We start from the raw sequence: 22340 nt of genomic DNA, 5'->3' as shown, positions 1-22340 counted from the left end.
GCTTATTTGGGGTCAGTTTTCTTCATGTTCTGGTCTCTGCCTTTTACATTAGTCACTTCCCTAAATGTCTGCTGATCCTTGGCTATTCATTCATATTTAAGAATGAATTACCAAAAGGATGACTGGCATCTCTGTATGCATGAGGGGACCCTGACTCTTTAATTAGGGAAAACCACAAACCTGCAAATGTCATATCCACAGGTCTTTGCTCTTGGGGAGGTTAAAACTCCAGCGAGGAATCACTTTCAGAATTAATTTTTTTTCTGAATCTTTAGTATAATGTCCACATTCCTTTTATGAAATACATTTTTATATGTTCAATGTTTATTTTGGTTCCTCTTTACTCTGCTCCAAACAAAGACATGTGGGTTGGCCTTTGCCCCCACTCTATTTGATTGAGAACTTGCCCAAAAGAGGAAGAAGAAAGATGAAAGAGGAAGAAGAAGAAGGAGAGGGAGGAGGAGAAGGAGGAGGAGAAGAGGGAGAGGAAGAAGAGGGAGAAGGAGAGAGAGAAGGAGAAGAGGGAGAAGGGGAAGGAGAAAAAAGAACCAGAAGAAGGAGAAGGAGAAAAGAGGAGAAGGAGAAGGAGGAGGAGAATGAGAAGGAGAGGGAGAAAGAGAAAAAAAGGAGAAGAAGAAAGATAAAAAGAAAAGAGTGAAGAAGAAAGAAGATCTGCTGGTGCAGAGGAGGCAGCTTTAACTTTCATTTCTTTGCTTCCTGGCTAATACCATATCCAGCTGAACTGAGCCTAAAATTTCTCTAAACCCACCTGCCCATCTGACTCTCTGTACAGATAGAGAAAACGAAAAGCTATGCCACCTGTGTCTGATTTTGTCCCTGCTCATAGCAAATCCTAAATCTCACGTGCCTGCTTCCTATCCATTTGTACTATGAGAGTTGTAGTTTCTGAGTACAAAAGGGATTAGAGGACAATGATGGGAATTGCATTCTGGTTTCTTCTAACAGCAGAAGTCCATGTGATAAATGGATGACTGTAACATGTTCAGTCATTGTGATTCTATGCCAAAGGCAGACTCAGAGGCAGGATAAGAGCCATTGATCACAGTTTCCAACATGTCCCATTAACCTTATAGTTGGTTCTAATCCCTTTTGATTCCAGCAATGTGGTGTCCATTCCTGTTTTCAGCATTATAGAAATATTAGTCCTCATCTGTTTCTTTATGCATTACTTCATCATTTGGAATCAGAGGGATGGTTTGAATCCCAGTTCTATTATTACTAGTTATTTGAACTTCAGCAAATTACATCATCTTTCTGAATTCTAGTATCTTAATCTGGAAAACAGGGATACTGTTATCTGCCTGGGAGGGTGTTGTGTTGATTGGATAAGACAGGCTGAGTGGATGATAAGCAAAGACTGACATTTTTGTCTGCTCAGTAAATGATAGCAAACTTCTTCTGGTCCAGTGAGCCGGAAGACACTTTAGACCAGAAGCCCCCAGAGAGATAAATTTGATTAATTATAGTAAATTTAAAGAGATCTTTTGTTGTGGAGTACATTCTCCTTCTGCATAATTGTTAGTGCCATAGTCTGAGTCATTATTTCTAATCTTGAGTCATTCAAATCCTTTTAAAAATGGGAATGTCAATCACTCAATCAATGAATTATTTTTCAGTTATTTCATCTAGATTTTTTTTGAACTGTGAAAACCAGGCATGCAAATTCATTTGATTTTGTAAAGCATTGGAAGAATAGTTTGCCAATTATTGTAACTATGTGAATGAATACAGTTATTATTTACTATTTTAGAGTCAATAATCCATTCTTAGAAATTCAAATAAGTAAAGAAATTGAAGCTTTGAATCCACAACTAACGAGGAAAGAACTATGTTTAATTGCATATGGAGATTGATTTTTCATGTTACTTTTCAAGGTATTTAAAAATATCTGCTTGCTAGGTGCTGTGGCTCACACCTGTAATCCCAGCACTTTGGGAGGCCAAGGCAGGTGGATCACCTGAAGTCAAGAGTTCAAGACCATCCTGACCAACATGGTGAAACCCTGTCTCTACTAAAAATACAAAATTAGCTGGGCGTGGTGGCGCATGCCAGTAATCTCAGCTGCTTGGGGGGCTGAGGCAGGAGAACTGCTTGAACCTGGGAAGTGGAGGATACAGTGAGCCAAGATCACACCATTGCACTCCAGCCTGGGCAACAAGAGAAAAACTCTATCTCAAAAAATAAATAAATAAAAATTAAAGTAAATAAATAAAAATGTCTGCTTTATTATATACATGAAATCATCAGCTTCGCTTCCAAATAACAAAGGTCCTGATGCATTGTTAAGAAAAACTGCCCATCAGTGAGCTCTGCAGACCACATTGTAAGCACGATGGCTCATCTCCTTTACACTGAGAGCACGGTTTCCACTTGCAAAGTGTGTAGCAGCTTTTAATCTATCACCACATGGCAGGAAGGCATTACTGCAATACTTTCATTCTAGTGAAATCACCCTGTGGTCCCAAAATGTGCTCAGGGTAACATAGAGGCTTGTGGCACTGGGATAGAAACCTGAATTGTTAGGTTATTCATTTTGGGGCAGGGTTCCCATAGAAGGAAGTGGGTCTGGGCTGGGAGTATCATCTTCTAGGAAATATGCAATAAGATTGATTGTGTGCCTAAAGGTTAAATTCTTTTTCCAACAGGTATTCAATGGCATTAGAAGTAACTCACCGCAGCTAGAGAAACTGTGTAGTAGTGTGAATGTAAGCAATGAGATTAAATCTTCAGGAAACACAATGACAGTCATTTTTTTCACGGATGGATCCAGGCCATATGGCGGCTTTACTGCTTCCTATACCTCCAGTGAAGATGCAGGTAATGTAGGATGTTGTAAAGGCACCTCATCTTATTTTTTATTTTTTTAAATTATACTTTAGGTTGTAGGGTACATGTGCACAATGTGCAGGTTTGTTACATATGTGTACATGTGCCATGATGGTGTACTGCACCCGTTAACTCATCATTTACATTAGGTATATCTCCTAATGCTATCCCTCCCCCCTCCCCCCACCACACGACAGGCCCCAGTGTGTGATGTTCCTCGCCCTGTGTCCCAGTGTTCTCATTGTTCAATTCCCACCTATGAGTGAGAACATGCAGTGTTTGGTTTTCTGTCCTTGCGATAGTTTGCTGAGAATGATGGTTTCCAACTTTATCCATGTCCCTACAAAGGACATGAACTCATCCTTTTTTATGGCTGCATAATATTCCATGGTGTATATGTGCCACATTTTCTTAATCCAGTCTATCATTGATGGACATTTGGGTTGGTTCCAAGTCTTTGCTATTGTGAATAGAAATGCACCTCATTTTAATCAGGTGTACTGCAGATGCCCCCAGCTACTGTCAATGGCAGCAAAACCATCCATTTTCCCTCTAGTGATACTTGGAATCTTTGACATAAGACAAACACACATAAGCAGATCAAAAACGCACTGCAGACAGAAAAAAGCTTTCTGATTTCAGAAAGAAACTGCTATGGTGAATTTAAAATTTTTAGTGCTGTTGGATGAGCTTCTAGCACAGTTTCAGGTCATGTTACCATGAGAGTTGATGACCTGTTCCATAGTCCCTGGTCAATTCTTTTGTGCTGAAAGAAACCATCTACCTCCTAGTGGGTAACTTAGTCTCAGAGAGGAATTAATTTTGCTGGGGACAGAACAGGCTGTATTGTTTCTAGTCATCTATCCACACACATATTTCCAGTGAAAATAAATGGGAGGTTTGATATGATATAGAATATTCCAAAATTAAGCAAGATATGGCCTCTAATTATAAATATCCTCCTATTTCCTGGATTGGTGTTTTTAAAGGTTTTAAAATGTGGAAGGGGGAGTGAATATTAAAAGAAAAACGCTGTTATTTCATTGGTACAAGAAGCATCTGTTCCTTTATTAAAAGGGGGCAAATTCATTGGCAATTCAATGTCCTATTATCTGTTGGATTTAAGTTAATTTATTAGATCAAGTGGAGAATTGCTAATCAAGCCATTAGGACCTGCCACCATTATATTTATGTATTCCTCTAAATTAAATATTAATGAACAGTCGGCCTCAATATTTGAACCTATTTGACAGAGCCAAACCCCAACCACTTAATCTGTAGCAACAGGAAAATAGAGAAGTTGTTGACTTTTGCACATCTTTCCTTTATAAACTTGCAGAAACTTCCATAATTTGCATGCCTTTTACCCATAACCCTGACTGCATCTAGAAAAACAAATCAAAGCAGTAGTGTTGATGTTTTAGTTACTGTTCCTGTATTGTTTATCTCTTCTGTTGTGGCCTGAATCTTACTACTACTTTCTCTGTTGCCTTCTGTTTTCTTAGTGTGTGGTGGGTCTCTTCAAAATATTCCTGAAGGAAACTTTACTTCTCCTGGCTATGATGGAGTCAGGAATTACTCAAGAAACCTGAACTGCGAATGGACTCTCAGCAATCCAAATCAGGAAAATTCATCCATTTCCATTCATTTTGAAGATTTTTACCTAGAAAGTCACCAAGACTGTCAATTTGATGTCCTTGAGTTTCGAGTGGGTGAGTTCTATTTAAGAACACATTCTCCTGTTTATCTACAATATTCTTTTTATCTTTTTGTTGTTGTTGCTGCTGCTGCTGTTGTTTTCAGACAGGAGCTGGCTCTCTTGCCCAGACTGGAGTGCAGTGGTGTGATCATAACTCACTGCAGCCTCAACCTTGCAGGCTCAGGTGATCCTCCTGCCTCAGTCTCCCAAGTGGCTTGGACTACATGTGTACATCACCACATACAACTAATTTAAAAAATTTTTTGTTTAGACATGGGGTCTCCCTATGTTGTCCAGGCTGGTCTCAAACTCCTGGCCTCAAGTGATCCTCCTCTTTGGCCTCCCAAAGTGCTGGGGTTACAGGCATGAGCCACTATGCCTGGCCTACAATATTCTTCTTATGCTTGGAGACCACTAACAATGAAGGGAATCAAATGGCTCTAACATAGGTACACACAATCCAAAAGAACTCTGTTCAAAGCCATAATTCTGTGTGTGCCCAGCTGAGGAAAACGAACCCCAGGAACAGTGAGTGACACGGATCACTGTACAACTAGACCCTGTGTTACAGTCACTTCGTTTCCTGGCATGTGACTCTTGCTGAAGAGAAAGTCCACTACTATCAAGACTACTTTCCAAGGAGACTGGGACTTAGCATGCTCAGCATGTGTTGGCAGTTTCCTGAACTTCCAGGATTTATGAAGGGGCTGTGAAATTCTCCTGAGGCCTTAGGAGTTAAAAGAAGTTTTGCAATATACCAGATGGAGAAACACATGGAAGCTATTTGGGGAAATAACCCCAAAGCAGTCATTTGTCTTGGTTTTCGTGATAGAAAAGGATTGCGGTGTACTCAATAAACCATAATTCTCTGAAGAATTTTTAAACCTCTATATTCAAGGAGGATGAATCAATTTTCTTTCTTCCCTATAGTCAAGGTATAGATTATTCATTAGGTTGCTTCCATGATTATGCTGACACGTTTTTCTCAGTAAATAAACAAGTAGATAGAGGAAGACAATAATATTGTAAATAGTATGTAATCATCCATACTGTCAAAGTTTTGCTGAGTTCTGTGTTATCCCAAATTTTAAGAAAAGGAGGTTGAAAGCAGCAGAAGCTCATCAGTTAGTTGGTGGAGAAGTCCTTGAGAAACTGAGAGGTCAATGTTAGTCACATCTGAGAACCTGAGCGACAGGATTTTCAAGAAGGAGAATTCGATAGAGCCTATGCCCACAGACCAAGGGCCTCAGCCGGTCCTCCCACCTCTCTGAGGCTGAGGAGCCTAAAAAGGCTTATGAGGGAAAGAGAAGTTGTGGTTTGAGGATGTTCTCCATGAAATTCTGATAAACCCTCACCCCCTCTACCTGGTTCAAAACTACGGGCTTGTAGTCTTAAGCAGAACAGCTGTATCTCAAATTTCAGTCAGCTAAACGCTGTCTTCTCTTTATTTGCTCAGGTTTAGTTAAACTAGTTTGCTCAGTTAAAATACTATATATCATTGATTTAGAAGGTCAGTGATGTTTATCTGACAGAATAAAAAGAAAGCAGATAAATGAGAGCCCTGCTGATGCTCTATACATGTTCATCAAACCCTTGAAAAGTAATCTTCATAAAAAATATCAGGCTCAGATCTGACAGCTCTTGGCCTGAGTGCCAAATATTGTGTCCTTTTTAGTTGATTGAATACAGTGAAGAAATCTTTCCAATTTTAGGCAATGATCACTTTATCTTGAGGATATATTTGATCACTGTTGGTATTATATTTCTTACACCCTACGAAAGGTGTGTCCAAAAGTGCTATTTTAATTCATTGTATCTCTGTTTAGATATGCCAAAATAACTATGAAAACACAAATTGGAACACAATGGTATCCACAATAGAGAGAGGTTCATTTCAAAATTGCTTTGATTTTTTGTGTTTGTTTTACCCTGTTGGAGGGACTTTCTTTGGCGGTTGACAAAGACAGAGAAACATTGTGCAATGTCTGCTACTAAATCAGAATTTAAATGTGTGTCAATTAACATCTTGAAATTTGTTCTCACCAAATTCATTGAATGTATTTCTCAAAAACTATATCAATAATGAAACTTGGTATATTATTTTGTTCAGGTGATGCTGATGGGCCCCTGATGTGGAGACTTTGTGGTCCTTCAAAGCCTACATTGCCACTGGTTATACCTTATTCTCAGGTATGGATACACTTTGTCACCAATGAACGTGTAGAACACATTGGATTCCATGCGAAGTATTCCTTTACAGGTAAGAGTTATAATTAAGATCTTGATAAAATTATTTATAAAGATTAATGATTTTTATAAAGATTTCTTATATATTTTATTAGACATTTCTACATAGCTATTAGTTTTTTAAATATTTTCAATGAGATTTTCTACATTACATTTTTTAATTGGTTGTGGCTGATATCTAGAAATGTTATAATTTGCATACATGTATCTTTAGTCCAAAGATCTGGCTGTCCTCTTATTAGTTTTAATATGTTGTCTATAGATTCTCTTTTATCTTTCTGTGTAAACAATCATGTCTTCTGCAAATATTAGTTCTTTTTGCTTTCAGCCGTAATACTTCATTTCATTTTCTTACATCATTTTGCTAGCTAGGGCCACCATCAGAATATTGAACAGAAGGAATGATAGAGCATCTTGTTTCTGACCTGGATGTGACTATGACATTTTATTATTCAATATATTGGTTGCTCTTAAGTTTCCAATAAGTATCTTTTGTTAAAGAAAATCCCTTCCATCTTTAGTGTGAAAAAGCTTTTTTTAAATGTAAATGGGCGTAAGATTTTGTCAGATAATTTTCTGCATCCATTGAGATGTTTCAACTTCTTCTCCTTTCATAAGTTAATATGACAAATTATATGAAAGATTTCTTTCTCTTGGTAAACCATCCTTGCATTTTTGGGATAAATCCTATTTCGTCATGATGTGTGTTTTATACATACAATGGATATTATTTGCTAGTGTTTTGTGTCAGATTTGCATATGTGAAATTCACAGTTTGTGCTGGAAAACCCAGCCCTACTCCTGACTGCTTCCTTTGGCTATGGGAAGTTTTCTAGTCCCTTTTCGCAAGTATGCCAGTTTGTTTAGATTCCCAACTTCATGTAAAAGTCTCAATTCCAGTCCTTCCTTCTGTGGAGACCCAGAGCCGTATCTTCTCCTCCTACCTGGTCACCAAAACCTCAGAGCCCAACCCTGGGACCCACGCATGCTTTCTTTAGCCTCTCAGACTGTCACTCTTTGAGTTTCACTCCTCTCACTTGGAGTACACTTACTGCTGCCAGATTTTGGAGAGCTGCTTTTCTTTCCATTGAGTTGGCTATGAATCAAAATGTGTTTTAGTTATGGTTTTATCTAACATTCCTTTGTGTTATAACCAAATGGCTGGTTGAAAGAAGGAGTGAAATTGATTATCTATTCACTCAACCATCTTGCCGGTTGACTTGCCTTCATCACATTCAAAGAAAAGAGTCAGGTTTCAGTAAGCGGTATTATTTTTATTGAACGTCAGACCATATTATGCTTCAGAAATGTATTTGTTTTTCAATTTTCAATTTTTTATGCTAATACTGTATGGAATTTTGTTATTCCTAAACTTCTACCCAAATTTACTTTTCTTCTATTTAATTTCATTTATTTTATACATATATACACACATATATATACATAAAATATACATATACAAAAAATATACAAAATATATATACGTGTGTGGTGTGTGTGTGTGTGTGTGTGTGTGTGCGTGTGTGTGTATGTGTATGGTTTCTTTCTTTTGAGATCGAGTCTTGTTCTGTCGCCCTGACGGGAGTGCAATGGCATGATCTCGGCTCACTACAGCCTCCACCTTCTGGTTTAAGCGATTCTCCTGCCTCAGCCTCCTGAATACCTGGGACTACAGGCAGATGCCACCATGCCCAGCTAATTTTTGTATTTTTAGTTGAGATGGGGTTTCACCATGTTGGCCAGGCTGGTCTTGAGCTCCTGACCTCAGGTGATTTGCCCACTTCAGCCTCCCAAAGTGCTGGTATTATAGGCATGAGCCACCATGCCTGGCCTGATTATGTTTCTAATCACAATATCTGATGGCTATGATTACCACTTACTTTGGCTTTACAGGTTCTTGTTTTTACTTCTGTGTGATTGAGAGGGTTACGAATCTCATTTCAGATTGTGGCGGAATACAGATAGGCGAGAGTGGAGTGATCACAAGCCCCAACTATCCAAATGCTTATGACAGCCTGACCCACTGTTCTTGGCTGTTGGAGGCCCCACAGGGGCACACCATCACTGTGAGTGCTAATGACTGGGTGAAATGCTTCTGAGACCATAGAACCACAATAGCCTGTCGTGCATGGAAATGGAGCTCTTTTAGTAAGCAAGTGATTAGAGAAGGCTTTGATTCTACAATGAGATCACTGTTTTTCCCTAACATTCTCTCACTAGAGCACCTACGTTGGCATCTATAATTAATGAAGAGTGAAATCTCTTTTTTAAGCATAGGGAAAGATATACATAGAAGATAATTCTACATCTTAGAGAGAAGTGTATTCATTTTCTTAATATGAGTTGCCATCCCAAACTAGGGAAATGTCTTTTCTCAAGTTTTCCGAGAGAACCTTCAATAAGGAAAATGAGTAGAGGGGAAGGGAGAATTAAATAAGAGACAAAAATACAAAATTATAAAAATTAAAAGAAAATAAAAGGATTTGTAAGGGCCTTATCTACATCAAGGTTGATAAAAGCTCACTGAAAGCTCATTTCTTTTTTCTCCTGCAGCTCACATTTAGTGACTTTGATATTGAACCCCATACCACTTGTGCTTGGGACTCCGTCACTGTGAGGAATGGTGGGTCCCCTGAATCACCCATCATAGGACAATACTGTGGAAATTCAAACCCTAGGACAATACAGTCAGGTTCCAATCAGCTGGTCGTGACTTTTAACTCAGACCATTCATTGCAAGGTGGTGGATTTTATGCTACGTGGAACACACAAACTTTAGGTAAAAGAAACATTTGCTGCATTTGATTTTTTTTTAGTGATGTGTATTATGAACTCATGTACATTTTGTACCTACTTTACATCAGACTTAATTCTAAATATTTGCACATGTCATATCATGTAGCAACCCTGGTGGGATAACACAATGTCAATACCTGGCGTCTCTATTTTGCATAGGCAGAGACTGAGGAAGCATGGGTTCATCATTTCCCCAGATACATAGCTGATAATTGGTAGTCAGGATTTGAATAAAGGCAGTTGAGTCCAGAAACTTTGATCTCAACACTTCCTGATGCTGCCTTCGTCGGCAAAAGGGTATGGCACAACCGCGAATCTCAAGTAATAGAAAGATGAGTTGGAATCCCAAGTGCTTGATATTATCTGGAGCCTAGAAGCAGAACGCTGAGTGGTGGTGAGCTGAGGGCCGGAAAATAAGTCCACAACATAAAGAGCCTTGGTTTATATGTTATCCCTTGAACAATGGGAAACTATTGAAGAGTTTTGAAAAGCAAGGTGACAAGATGAGATTCGTAATTTAGAACAAATTCTATAGTGAATGGGTACTGAGTCAAAATATGACAGATTTCATTCTAGAAGAATAGTTTTTGTGCATAGAAAGTATAAACATTGTGAAAATTCTTAGAAAATACAAGGACTTGTATCAGATACTTTATTACGGGTTCCCGGAAATCTTGAATATCACACAAGACAATTCTTTCTGATAGAGTCACAGTTATTATGAAGCTCTTTGTAGACTGAGTCAGACTTTCCCTCATTAACAACCACTGGCTGTTGCTGAAGTCAGAAGGGAGTTTTAGGTGAATCCCTGATTTCCAAGGGTTTCACAGCAAAAGATTCAGAGAATACCTCTTTAACTTCATTTTGTTTTGAGTTCATATTTTTCTTTGCCATCTCTTAAGTACATGTGTTAAAAGTATGAAAATTCTAGATTTTTCTTCATTTGAATCCACATAATTAATTTTGATCCATCAGTCAGTTTCAATATGAATGAGCCAGATTGGTTAATAAAATAATTTTCCCCAATTCAAAATCACTTTCTCTAGTTAGAGTTAGAGTAAAGTTGCAAATGGACTGTAGGGTAATATTCTCATGTGTTAATGGTAATAAAATACAAAACTGCATTGCCAGGTTACATATACTGCATAGCCTCAAAGAGAATAAAAATACAGCTCTTGTTTGAAGACAGGATGGAAATGTATCCTCTTTATGGCAAGGATTAGTGTTCTCGGTTGAGTTTAATATCATTGTAACACAACTGTAACAACTGAAATTTTCTCTCAATTTAACTCACCTTTCCATTTATGGAGAGAGCTTGCTGTGCACCTGACTGGAAGATGATCACTTGTAAAAAATGATGAACTGAAATCTCACATTTAGAAATGTTCCTTCTGTAGAAGTCTTGAGTTTCCAAAATTACATTCCTTGCAGATTGATGGCTTTTAACATGGCAATATTTCAGGTTGTGGTGGAATATTTCATTCCGATAATGGTACAATCAGATCCCCTCACTGGCCTCAGAATTTTCCTGAAAACAGCAGATGTTCCTGGACGGTCATTACTCACAAAAGTAAACACTTGGAGCTCAGCTTTGACAACAACTTCCTAATCCCCAGCAGTGATGGACAATGTCAGAATAGCTTCGTGAAGGTTAGTACACTTGTTCATTTAATTGGAGCCAAGTTGGTTTGGTGAACATTAGTGTTTAAGCTAGAAATGATTCATTGTCTCTCAAAGTAAGAACATTTTGCTGCCTGGATTCCTTGGATGAAAAATGAGAAAGTGAGAAACGTCAACTGTTAGGAGTTAACGTTTCTTTTCTTTCTTATTTTCCAATAGATCCTAAAGGGAAAATGCCCTTTATAACGTAGGGTACTGCCACAGGCAAAATTTAAAGCATGCCACAAAAATTATGAAATGTTGAAGAAGCAGCTAATGCCAGCCTTCACCTTGGGCCTTAAGAGCCCACAGGCTGAAAAAACCATCAGAAACCCGTGTAAAAATGATGGGAATGGGGCATCAGGAGAGCAAGGCTCTTTCGAAATCTAAAGTTATAAATACTGCTCGTGTGGCAGTGGCTTGTCGCTTTCCACTGACTTGTGACTATGATGACTGTCTTAGAAATTCTTTTCATTTGTTCTATTTTGCATCTTCCAAGTTATATCTCTAAAAGGCTGTGCCCCTCCATTCATGTCTCTCATACCTACCACCTGCATGTTCTTCTCTGAGCTACTTAAACAATTGGCCTTTAAGTTATTCAACTGTAAAATGAAGAGCATGATTCCTTCTTTAGTAGGGCTATTTTAAGCATTGGAGGTAGTACGATGTAATAACATAAGTAGTGCTAAGTACTTGGAATATAAAATCACTTAATGAGTCAAAGTGGCTTTTATTGTCAGTGTTATTACTTCATATCAGCTCTCAAATGATGATGTATATCTCATTGACCCATGCTTACTGTTTAAATGGAAATCTCATATGTATATAACATATGTATATAATAAAATACATTTAATATATACTTTTCTTAATTGCTTTTTCCATGAACTAAATGAACTCTCTTCTCATGAAATGAATCAATATCAAGTATTCAGACTTAAGTAAAACTTTCAAGTTCTCCAGTTGTAAAACTGGAATATGGAAGATGACCTAGGCTCATTCGTCCTCTGGATGGAATGGGGGTCCCTCTGACAACATCGGGCAAGCCCAGTGCTGCTGGCGAGTGGGATGGATTAGGAACACTGCCAAAAATAAGTTGCCATATGGGAATCACTTGTCTTCTCCTAACGGGCCTAAGATGCTTGTTTCTGCCAAGCATCTGTGTGGGTGGGAGGAACCAGTAAAGGGACCCAGCTTCAGCAAGCAGCCCCTGCAGAAAGCCACTTAACACCTGTAAACCTGAGATTCTCTTCACCCACCCAGAGACACCAGGGCAGGTGGGGCTGCAGTCACAGAAAGGGGCCCAGTCTGGGAAGCCTCTTTGTCCCCACAGGCCAGACATGCTTCTCTTCCACCCAGAGACATTGAGGTACCCAGGGGGCATTAGTAGGGGAAAATTACTATACCCTTTGCCTCCAACTGAGAAACACACAGAGCCCCTCAGGTAGCACCAGCAAAAGCTAGTGAGAGCCCTAGTAGCACCATGTAAACCAAGCAGACCAAAATTCCACCACAGAATATGTAAGGCCACGTGGTAAACATAAACAGGGTGACACCCTGCTAAAATAAAAGATTTGAATAGGACCTAAAGTCTCCTAACATAATAAATAACATGTCCAGGATACAATCAGAAAGAATACATTGTATCAGGAATCAAGAACATCACAACTTGAAAGAGAAAAGAATCAAGTGATGTCAACAGTGAGATAAATCAGATGTTGAAATATATGACAAGGATGTTGAAGTAGCTTCCATAAACATGCTTCAACAATCACTGACAAGTTCTTTTGAAACAAATAGAAAATATCAGCAAAGAAATAGTGGTTGCAATAAAGAACCAAATAGCAATTATAGAACTGAAAAATACAATAACATACATAAAGAATATGCTGAATAGGCTCAAGAGTAGCATGGAGATGACAGAGAATAGAATCAGTGAACCTGAGGATAGAACAATATAATTCACCCAATCTGCACAACAAAGAGAAAATAGACTGAAAAAACAAACAAACTAGATCAACGCAGACTTAGGGACTCATGGACAATAACAAAAGATTCAACATTCTCTCGAAGGGAGAGGAGAGAGTGTAGCTGAAAGAACAGTCAAAGAACTAGTGGCTGTAAACTTTCCCAAATTTGGCAAAAGAAACACACCTATAGGTTCAAGAAGCTGAGTGAAGCTAAACCAAGATAAACACAAAGGAATTTAAGTTCAGACCTATCTTAATTAAACTGCTGGACACTGAAGGTAAACAAAAAGTCTTGAAAGCAGTCAGAGAGAACTGGAACATTACCTAGAGAGGAAGACCAGTTAGAATAAAAGCAGATTTCTCATCTGAAACCATGGAGGCCATGAGGAATTGACACTATATTCTTCAAGTGCTGAAACAAAGAAATTGTCAACCATACATTTTATATCTGGAAAACTATCTTTCAGGAGTAAAGAGGAAATAAAAGCTTCTCATATGAAGGACAACTAAACAAAATTATTACTAGGAGACCTGCCATTAAAGATGGGCAAACAGAATTTCTTCAAACAAAAATGAAATTATTAAAGAATCTTGGAGCATGAGAAAACAAAAAGGAATGTGGAAAAAGAAAAATATGTATACATACAATAGAATATCCTTTTCCTCATAAAGCTTGTGAATCATATTTAATAAAACAAGAAATTATAATGCCCTCTGATACTCAATATAATGATATGGAAAAGTTGAAAGGGGATCTAAATGGAAATCACATTTCCACAAGTGGTCAGAGGTGGATGCTGGTAGATTACTATAATCACGTAGGCATATTGTCACACCCAGAACAACCACTACCAAAACCGTATGAAGAGTTGTACAGAAAAATGCTAATATCAATCAAAATGGAATCCCCAAGAAGTCAAGAAAAGAGAAATAGAGGACCAAAAAGCAGATAAAGTAAATAAAAAACATATAATAAAATGTAGACATAGAATTTATATATATATATATATATATATATATATATATATATATATATATCAGCATTTTAATTGTAAATAGTTTAGTTAGACCAATCACAATACAGGTTACCAATCCAAAACATGACCTAAGTGATAATAAACTGATTTCAAATTCAACCACATAGGTACATGAAAAGTAAAAGGATGGAAAAGGATGCCATGCAAAGGTTAACCAAAAAAAGCAGGAGTGGATATATTTATATCTGATGAAGTAGACTTTAGAGTATAGAAAATTACAACAGAAAAAGAGGAATCTTACATAATGATAAAAGGATCAATCCACCAGGAAGACATAATGATCCTAAATGTGTATGCACCAAACAACAGAGGCACAAAATACATAAAGCAATAACCGATAGAGCTAAGAAGGGAAGTAGACAAATCTTCAGTTATAGCTGAGGACTTCAACACTCTCCTCTGAGTAACTGATAAACGACTAGACAAATAATTGACAAGGATATAGAAGAACTCTACAAAACCATCAATCAATAGGATCTGATTGACATATGTGTGTATGTGTGTGTGTGTGTGTATAAAATACACCACACAGCAACATCAGAATACACAATTTTTAGGAACTCTTGTAACATTCCAAGGTAGATCATATCCTGAGACATCAAAAAACCTCAACCAAGTCAAGGAATTGAAATACAGAGTGTGTTCTTTGACTATATTAAAACTGAACTAAAAAAAAAAAAAACAGTAACAGAAAGAATATCTTGTTAAGCACTGAGCTGAGCTGGAGAGAAGTGAACTGCCAAGTGCTGGAGTAGCTAATTAAAACAACAGGCCAAAATGTAAGTAACAGTCATGTCTTTCATCATTTTCTGCTGTGGTATAAGAGGCCAAACAGGAGAAAGCTCTGTCTCCCTTAATCGTCCATTCTTTCCCATGGGAATGCCTGGTAAGGGTCAGGTGGATCAGTGTAGATGTAGAAATGGTCTCATTGCCAAGTAAGCCCTAAACAAATGTGTGCAGGATCTGGGTGCTAAAAATAATGAAATGCTGGCATAGACCTAAATGAAAGAGACAATTATAGTTATGAATTGGAAGACTCAACATAGTAAAGACGTCCCTTCTCCTCAAAATGATGGATAGGTTTAATGCAATTCCTATCAAAATTTCTCCAAAGTCTTTTGTAGACATAGACAACTTTTTCCACAACTTATATGGAAGGCACAGACCCTTCAATGGCTAAAAGAATCGTGGAAAAGAAGAATAAAATGGGAGGAAGAACTCTACCTTACTATTTACCTAGGCTTACTTATCTTAGTTACAGTAATCAAGACAATATGGTATTGGCTGAAAACCCAGATGAAAATAGAGAACCTAGAAATACACTCACACAAACATGCTCAACTGATTTTTGACAGGTGCAAAAACATTCCAATGTAGGGAGAATAGTCTTTTCAACAAATGGTACTACAGCAATTGAACATCCACAGGCAAAAAATATGAATCTCAACCTAAACCTCACATTTTGTAGAAAACCTCACTCAAAATAGATGATAGACTGAAAAGTAAAATATAAAAGTTTCAGAGAAAAAAAATAGTAGATGTCTTCAGGACCTGGAGATAGGTAAAGAGGTCTTAGATGAAACAGCAAAAGAATGATTCGTAAGAGAAAAGAAAATGATGAATTTTACCTCATTTAAATTATGCCATGTGAAATATTTTCATCCAGTCTGTAGCCGGTCTGTTCATTTTCTTCACATAGGCAATGTACTACTATGTAGAATATATAAAGAACTCTCAAACTCAAGAGTAAAATACAAACAATCCTATTAGAATATGGGCAAAAGACATGGACAGATATTCCACCAAAGAGATTATACAGATGATAAATACCAGAAAAGATATTCAACATCATTAACTTCTGGAGAAGTATGAATTAAAACCACATTGAGCTATCACTACACACCTATTGGAAGATCAATATTTACCAATTGCATAATGTTTACCAATTGCACTCTGGGCATTTATCCCAGAGAAATGAAAACTATGTTTACACAAAAACTTGTGTATGAGTCTATATAAATAGCACCTTTATTTGTAATAGTTGAAACCAGCACTAAGGCTTTCAACAGGTGAATGGTTAAACAAATTATGGTACTTGCTTACCATGGAATGTAATTCCTGAATAAAAACAAACTATTCATAGATTAACAATTTGGACAAATCACCAGGGGATTATGGAAAGTGAAAAAAGGCAATCTCCAAAGGTTACATGCTCTGCTGTTCCGTTTATATAATATTTTGAAATGATAGTATTTTAGAAATGGAAAACACAGAGGCAGAGGTTAGAGGGAAGAAAATGTAGGAGTAAATTGTGTGTGGTTATAAATAACAAGAGCAACTTAAGGGTTCTTGTGGTGTTGGAATTTCAGTATCTTGAATGCAGTTGTGTGCAACTTGTATATAACTTAATACACACACACACACACACACACACACACACACACACACACGAGTTCAAGTAAAACTAGGAAATTGAGTAAGATTGGTGAGTTTTATCAATGCCAGTAACCTAGTTGTGATAGTATACTACAGTTTTGCAAGATGTCAGTGTTTGGGGAGCTCAGAAATGTGTGCAAGGAATTTCTGTGTATTATATCTTACAAATGTATGTGAATCTGCAATTATGTCAGTAAACATTTGTTTAAAAAATACTTGAATGATAAAATATAACCTACAACCTGACTGAATTGTATAGAACACTAAGAAAAATCAGGAAGTTTTTGACGTGATGACAATTAAGTAACATTTTGTAGGTTCAATATAGTTTTGATGAGTCCTCTGTCATATGGCCAGTGAAATGAGTTCTTGATAGGCAAGGCAGAAATGAATGTTGAATAACTCTTTACCATCATTGTCAACATTATCATCATTATTATTAAACTTACGTTCCTGGGCCAAAAGGTAGAGATGTCAGATCTATAATTAATGACTTCAGAAAAGTATACGCACTTAAGCATTCTTGGATTCCTTCATTAAAGAACTTGAGGTTCTTTATTAAGTTTCAGCCCTTCTTACTTTGCCTGTTTAGTAATGTTTGTAAAAATATAGTATATGGCCCAGGCATGGTGGCTTATGCCTGTAACCCCAGCACTTTGGGAGACCAAGGCAGGCAGATCACTTGAGTCCAGGAGTTTGAGACCAGCCTGGGCAACATGGTACAACCCCATCTCTACAAAAAAATTAAAAAACTAGCCAGGCATGGTTGCATGCACCTGTAGTCCCAGTTACTTGAGAGGCTGAGGTGGGAAGATCACCTGAGCCCAGAAGGTCGAGGCTGCAGTGAGCTGTGATCGTGCCACTGCACTTCAGCCTGAGTGAGGAAAAAAAAAAAAAAATATATATATATATATATATATAAAATATATATATATATACATACAGATTATCTCTTAAAAATTATGTTTATAATTTTATGAAATGTGGATAAAAAACTGCCATATACTGTTTCCTTGGATAGTTGATTAGGGGGAAATCTAATTAGAGGTCATTAAGTAAAATTGAGGATGTGCATTTTTTTCCTGACATTTTTATTGATCTTAGGCATTTGGCAGAATATCTGCACTTTTGTTCTCAGTAGGTCCAGCGCCAGGCACCTCCTTTATCTAATAAATGGCTAATATAATTTGTCTTCAGTAGGATGACTAACAGCTGGATACCCAGTGCTTAAAAATCAATTGAAATGGTATGGCTTTAAGGAGCTGAGAATTATTAAACCAATGCTATGAATCAGTGCTATTTCACATCTCTTCCTATGGACTGATTTCCCAGTAGAAATGTTTTGAATGACTTGATGTTTAATAAAGCAATAGCTCTGGGTGAGGCATATCCTTGAAAAAAGATGTATTTGGAATGAGTAATTCTGTATCATTCCAATCGAAGAAAATGTTGAATAATCAAGTAAGATTAATACACATTCAATTACATCCTTGATTGAGATAATTCTCTGTTGGGAGAGAGGTTGTCCTGTGCACTATAGGATGCTTAGCGATAGTCCTGGCTCCGCCCACTAGATTCTACCCACCACACCATAGAAAAATGCCTCCAAACCTTGCCAGAGGTCCCAAAATTGCTCCTAGTTGAGACCTCTGAACTAGGACGAGCTTCTCTGGTTAATATGTTTAATGTTTCTTTCCCCCAAGTTATGTATATTCATGTGACTCAATATTGTAGATACCATGACCGTCCACCTGAACTAGGGCAAAACCTACCTGATTGTTTTCCGGCATCCTTTCTGACTCCTGTTTTCCGAATTGTAATGTTTTCAAAAAACCACGCTTCCTGGTGGCTCCTTGCTGTATTCAGAACAGTGGCCCGAGTCTCTAACGTGCCCTGCAGCCCCCTCTGCAGCCTTCCTCACCGCTTCCCCCTTGGTTTTCTCTCTGTTCTCTGAACTAGCCGTGGCCCTTCCTGACATCGGGGTTCCCTCGGGGCAGGCTCACCTCCCCCAGTTAGGTAAAGCCACCAATTGGATATGCTCAACAGCTTCACCGTAATGCCTTGTTTATAGCTGGAATTTTGCATGTAAATTTATGGTTCTGTGGTTAATGTCTCTGTTTTTCCCTGGACTGATAGGAATTGGTTTGATTTGGAATTTTGGTGCTCACCATGTATTTCCCAGCAACTGGTTTTTTGCATGAGTATACACATTCGGTCATTCGAGGCGGACAGACCAATTAAGTGACAGCCCAGGTCTACTTGGGAGTTGCCAACCCAATCTTTGGTGAATAGCACACACTGACTGGATGTCAGCCTTTCATCGAAATGGACCTTACAATTCCACACAGCCAAGAAGTGCTCTGATTTATTCCAGTTCATGCTGATTATACGTGTACTTGGAATTCATGCCCACTTTCTTCATGCACCACAATGTGCCTCTTGCTTGGTGGCGTTGTCCAGCTGCGACTACAATTTGCTATCTTCCCAGGAGCAGCACTGAGTTCCACCCGGCTGCTCCATCTCCCTCAGCACCCGGGAAGCTCGGCTAGGTCAGGGCAACTAGAAGTTAGGAGGAAACCAAACAGTGATCCAGGAAGCTGGATTTTTAAAAAATCACCACCCAGCTATGCAAAAAGGAACGCCATCGCCTTAGAGAAGTCAAGAACGGGACATGCTATTTTAAAAGCAACTTAAAAAAAATTATTCTCAAAAGAAAATACTGCAGATTTGTCCGTGTTTTGTTTACTGTTATGCTTAGTTCTGTATACGTGTGAGTGCCATTATTTTGAAACCTAAGTGCATTAAAATATTGACGGGAAACCCTCGAGCATTAAAGTTCTGTGTACGTCCCTGCTAGGTGTGGGCAGGCCCTGAGGAGGTCGACAAAGCCCTGCTAGCCACCGGCTGTGGGAACGTGGCTCCGGGTCCCATCATCACACCGAGTAACACATTCACTGCCGTCTTCCAGTCTCAGGAGACGCCAGCTCAGGGCTTCTCTGCGTCCTTTGTTAGCCGTAAGTAACCCTAAGAACCAAACCCAGAGGGCTTTGAGGGGGTGTGGTTGTCGCAGGTCGGCAGGGTTGGCTAAACCTGGGGGTCTAGGGGACGAACATGGGGGTCTACGGGGAGGATGAGTCACTGAATCCTGAGAAGACACTTCTCTTCCAAATATCAGTGAGAACAGAACCGAATTGAGAAGTGATATAAAAGCCATGAGAGGCACTAGCCAAGGTCTAGAAATAAGCCTGGCACCCAGAGTGGGCTGATACTGGGCAGAAGCACAGGTGGCTAGTTAGTTAGCAAACAACCAAATGTGGCTGGCCTGTGACACCTTGACTGCAAAATCCCCTGGGGGGCTTGAAACACATGCAGATTCCTGAGCCTCACCCCAGGCCTGTCTGAATTCAGAATTTCCATAAGCAATGTCTTGCATGGGTTTTTTTGTTTGCCTTTTTTTTTTTTTTTTTTTTTGTGACGGAGTCTCCTCTGTCACGAGGCTGCAGTGCAGTGGTGCAATCTCGGCTCACCGCAACCTCTACCTCCTGGGTTCAAGCAACTCTCCTGCCTTAGCCTCCCGAATAGCTGGGACTACAGGCTCGCACCACCATGCCCAGCTAATTTTTTTTTTTTTTTTGTATTTTTAGTAGAAACGGGGTTTCACCATGTTGGCCAGGATGGTCTCAATTTCTTGACCTCGTGAACTGCCCTCCTCGGCCTCCCAAAGTGCTGGCGTGAGCCACCGTTCCCGGCCGGTCTTGCATGTTTTAACTGTCATCCAGAGGGTTTTCATGCTCAGTCAACTTTGGGAGCCAGTTTCTTTGGGACTGTTCCTTCCTAATTTTGGTTGGGAAGGATGGATCTACTTTTCTAGCTACTGTACACTATTAGATTTGTGGGAAATGTAGCAGTTTTCAAATCAGAGAAGCAAGGGTGTGTGTCTGTTGGCTGAGTTAAATCAAGTGTAGCTGACTCGTAGCAAACCACTGTTGGGGAAAAGTTTGAGGAAAGGAATTAGAGGAAATAATACAATAGACAGGTGTTTCAGACTGAATCAGAGAGTGCTGGAAAGGAAGTACTGAAAGACAACCCCAGACTAAATCTTAGGTCTGCAGGTGGTCCACTGTGTAAGTGTACATGTGTGTACTTGTGTGTGTTTTAATGTCAATTTAAAAGAATACAGATATTTTCATGCTTGGTAGATCAGAGAGTGAAGTGGATTAACTAGTCAATGGTTATATGAAAACAAATCATTTTAGTGCTGAAAAGATATTTCTTTTTGTTTCGAAAACCAGGGATGCATGTAAGAATTTGATAAGAGTTGAGATTAATAAATCCAGCTAGTTTTAAAAAGCAACCATTGTTTTGGCTAGATTACAATGGTAATGAAAAGAGCAGTTTTCTAATAATAAGACATTTTAAAAACATTAATTGTGTAAAGTACTAATCAAGTGCAAATCATTTTTTATCAGTTTTATTTCTTTATCTACATGAACCATATTCGATCTTTGCTCATTTATCCTTTCTTAATACCTTGATATTAAGGCAGTTGCAGTAGATTTGTGGTACTATTTCTAAGACTCAGCCCATAAAACTCTGCAGCATTTTCTAAAAATATATAATATTCTTATTATGCACATGTGTGTGTTTTTAAATCAGAGCTTTATTCTCTTCATTCTTGCTTCTTCCTTTTGGAAAATCTCAGGGAACGATGTCTCTAGAGAATTTAGGAACATGCATCTTTCCTTCACTGACAAAATAGATACATGAAAAAAAAAATGGTCTGATGATGATGTTTTGTTCCCACATAGGATGCGGAAGTAATTTCACTGGCCCTTCAGGTTACATCATTTCTCCAAATTACCCAAAACAATATGACAACAACATGAATTGCATCTATGTCATCGAGGCTAATCCTCCGTCAGTGGTCCTCTTGACTTTTGTGTCTTTCCACTTAGAAGGTAAGTTTATTCTTTTAAAAAAATTATGTTTAATTGACGAACAAAAATTTTATATTTATGGCATACAACATGTTTTGACATATGTACATGTTGTGGAGTGGCTAAATCCAGTTAATGAGCATGTCTACTCACTCATTTACCACTTTTTGTGGTGAGAGCATTTAAAATCTCTTTTAGCAGTTTTTAAGTATTCGGCAAGTACTTAAGTATTTCAGGTATTCAACCTTGTTATTAGCTATCAGCACCATGTTGTACAGTAGATCTCCTGAACTTATTCCTCCTGGCTGAAATTTTGTATCTTGTGACCAGCATATCCTAAATCTCCACTCCCACATACCTTCCCAACCTCTGGTAACCACCATTCTACCCTCTGCTTCTATGAGTTCCACGTTTTTAGATTCCTCATGCTAGTGAGATCATGTAATATTTGCCTTTCTGTGTGTAGCTTGTTTCACTTAGCACAATGTCCCCCAGGTTCATCCATGTTGTCACAAATGACAAGATTTCTTTCTTTTTTAAGGCCAAAGAGTATTCCATTGTGCATATCTACCACATTTTCTTTATCCATTAATTCACTGATGGACACTCAGGTCGATTCCATGTCTTGGCCATTATGAATCATGCTGCAATGAACACGACAGTACAGATAATCTCTTTGACACACTGATAAAGGAAATTTTGGATCTATGCC

General features: G+C 38.3%; 1 protein-coding gene across 1 annotated transcript in view; it reads left to right on the top strand.

The window, feature by feature from the left end:
• CUBN (cubilin) overlaps positions 1-22340 on the top strand; it is a 307219-nt gene that overhangs the window by 222587 nt on the left and 62292 nt on the right. Inside the window, exons 49-56 of the mRNA XM_015146561.3 lie at positions 2667-2838; positions 4353-4559; positions 6657-6806; positions 8738-8859; positions 9347-9572; positions 11052-11239; positions 19549-19705; positions 21500-21649. Coding sequence (XP_015002047.3) covers positions 2667-2838; positions 4353-4559; positions 6657-6806; positions 8738-8859; positions 9347-9572; positions 11052-11239; positions 19549-19705; positions 21500-21649 — 1372 coding nt within the window. The remainder of the gene's footprint in view (positions 1-2666; positions 2839-4352; positions 4560-6656; positions 6807-8737; positions 8860-9346; positions 9573-11051; positions 11240-19548; positions 19706-21499; positions 21650-22340) is intronic.

This window comes from Macaca mulatta, chromosome 9, assembly GCF_049350105.2.
Source record: "Macaca mulatta isolate MMU2019108-1 chromosome 9, T2T-MMU8v2.0, whole genome shotgun sequence".
NCBI lineage: Eukaryota > Metazoa > Chordata > Mammalia > Primates > Cercopithecidae > Macaca > Macaca mulatta.
Note: the sequence above shows the minus strand (reverse complement) of the source record. Positions and strands in the feature narration are given on the sequence as shown.